General features: G+C 68.3%; 1 protein-coding gene across 1 annotated transcript in view; it reads left to right on the top strand.

The window, feature by feature from the left end:
* The window catches only part of LOC104987677 (caspase recruitment domain-containing protein 9-like), a gene marked incomplete at its 5' end in the record, with an annotated part of 5841 nt that extends 4236 nt beyond the window's left edge, over nt 1-1605 (top strand). Inside the window, 4 exons of the mRNA XM_010838721.1 lie at nt 107-222; nt 648-724; nt 1173-1255; nt 1340-1605. Of these exons, the coding sequence (XP_010837023.1) occupies nt 107-222; nt 648-724; nt 1173-1255; nt 1340-1439 (376 nt within the window). The remainder of the gene's footprint in view (nt 1-106; nt 223-647; nt 725-1172; nt 1256-1339) is intronic.
* Nucleotides 1606-1841: the final 236 nt, after the last annotated feature.

Below are 1841 nucleotides of genomic sequence, written 5' to 3'. Positions count from 1 at the left end.
AGCGTCAGACCCCAGCTGCTGGGGGGGCGCCGAAAGAGGAAGAGGCAGCAAATGGAGAAGTGAGGACTCGGTCCCTCTGCTGCCGCCCAAAGACGCAAACTTGAAGCCACCGAGCCCCCACGGGGGACGGGCAGGAAGGACCCACAGGCCATGAGTCGGCAGTGAAGGCCGCTGGCCAGCCTGGGAGCCCCAACCCTGGGCTGGCATGGCGCCTTGCAGGAGGTGGGGCAGGGTCCAGGGTAGAGGCCAAGGAGGAGGGAAAGGTGTGAGCTTCAGGGGAAGACCTGGGCCTGGGCCGCCCCCACCCCCATGTCCCTGAGACCTGGGATCCATACCCGCCCCCCACTGTGGACAGTTCTGGAGAGCCAGCCCATCAGAGCACTTTTTCTGAGGGTCCTGAGCCTTGGGCCCTTCCAGATATGGAGGGAGCCCTAGGACCCCAGCCCCTGCTTCCAGGGCACCTGAGCCGTCTACTCGGGGGGTTAGAAGTGAACGTTGAGTCCCCGTGTCTACACAACGGGAATCCTGGCAGGTCCAAGTGAGGACCCAGGAGGTGGCACAGGGCTGGCCCAGGTTGAGGAGGTAAGAGGTACCAACCAGTGTGACCCTGGCAGCTGGGCAGGACCGACAGGCACTCTCCCTTCCAGGCAGCCTGGCCATCGGGGAGAGCCCGGAGCAGCCGTCTGTGGCTCTGCAGGAGGAACAGCTATCACTGACCCCAGAGGTAAGGCTGCCTGGGGTCCCTGGGAAGCCCCTGGGGAGGTTCTCAGCCTGGACACCGGAGAGTGACTCCTCCATCTGGACACCCGGGGGCTGATCCCAGACTCTGCCCACGGGCTCCTGGGGTGTGGGTGTTTGGAAAGTGAGGTGAAGCTGAGGCTCCTCCATTTGTGGACAAAGCTGGGCAGGGGGCAGGGAGCAGTCCAGTCTTCTGGACAGGGCTCAGCGTTAAGTGAGTGGAACTCGGCCTCCCTTTCCATTGCACTGAGCCCGACAACAAAAGGGGTCACCCCAGACACTGTAGTGGAAGGAACCCTGGCCTGGAGCCGTGGGCCCCCGGGCCCGTCGTGTCATCTGAAAAGAGGGACAGCGCACCCAGCCGACCTGGTCCCCAGTGCGCAGCCCCAGGGCCGGGAGTGGGGCCCACAGGCCGAGCCTCGCCCCTCCTCCAGGACGCAGGACTGAACGGCCGGGAGCCCCCAGAGAAGGAGAAGGGCCGGCGGCGCCTCAAGGAGAGCTTCGAGAACTACCGCAGGTGGGCCCGCGTGGGCGGTGGGTGGGGCTGCGGCGGGGGCCTCATGCGAGCCCGCGCCCGCCTGCGCTGTCCGGTCTCCCGCAGGAAGCGGGCCCTCCGGAAAATGCAGCTCGGCGCGCGGCAGGGGGAGGCGGACGGAGAGAACACCACGGGCAGCGACAACACCGACACCGAGGGCGCCTAGCCGGCCCCCCGTCCAGCCCTCCCCGTCGCGGGAGGAGGCGCGGCCCCCCCAGGCCGCCTCTTCGTCGGCGAGCATGGGCGGGTTCTGTGGGACGCGCACACGTGTCGCGACCTTAAAGTGCAACCTTGTCAATAAACTACCGCGGTCCGGACATCGCCGCCTCCAATGGTCTCGGTCCAGCGCGCCTCTTTCGACGCCGCGCCAGCCGGCACGCGCCGCCGGCCGCCAAGGGGCAGCGGAGCTCACCGCCGGCCGCCAGGGGGCAGCAGAGCACTGCCCGCCCACCGGCGCCGGAAGCCGGGGAGGGTCGCTTCCGCCGCTGCCCGCTTCCAATATGGCAGCGGGGCGGGGCGGCCGGCGGGCGGCATGCTGCGGGCGGCGTTGAGCCACGTGCCGATACTG

The sequence above is a fragment of the Bison bison genome, unplaced genomic scaffold, assembly GCF_000754665.1.
Source record: "Bison bison bison isolate TAMUID 2011002044 unplaced genomic scaffold, Bison_UMD1.0 scf7180017846150, whole genome shotgun sequence".
In the NCBI taxonomy this organism is placed as follows: Eukaryota; Metazoa; Chordata; class Mammalia; order Artiodactyla; family Bovidae; genus Bison; species Bison bison.
Note: the sequence above shows the minus strand (reverse complement) of the source record. Positions and strands in the feature narration are given on the sequence as shown.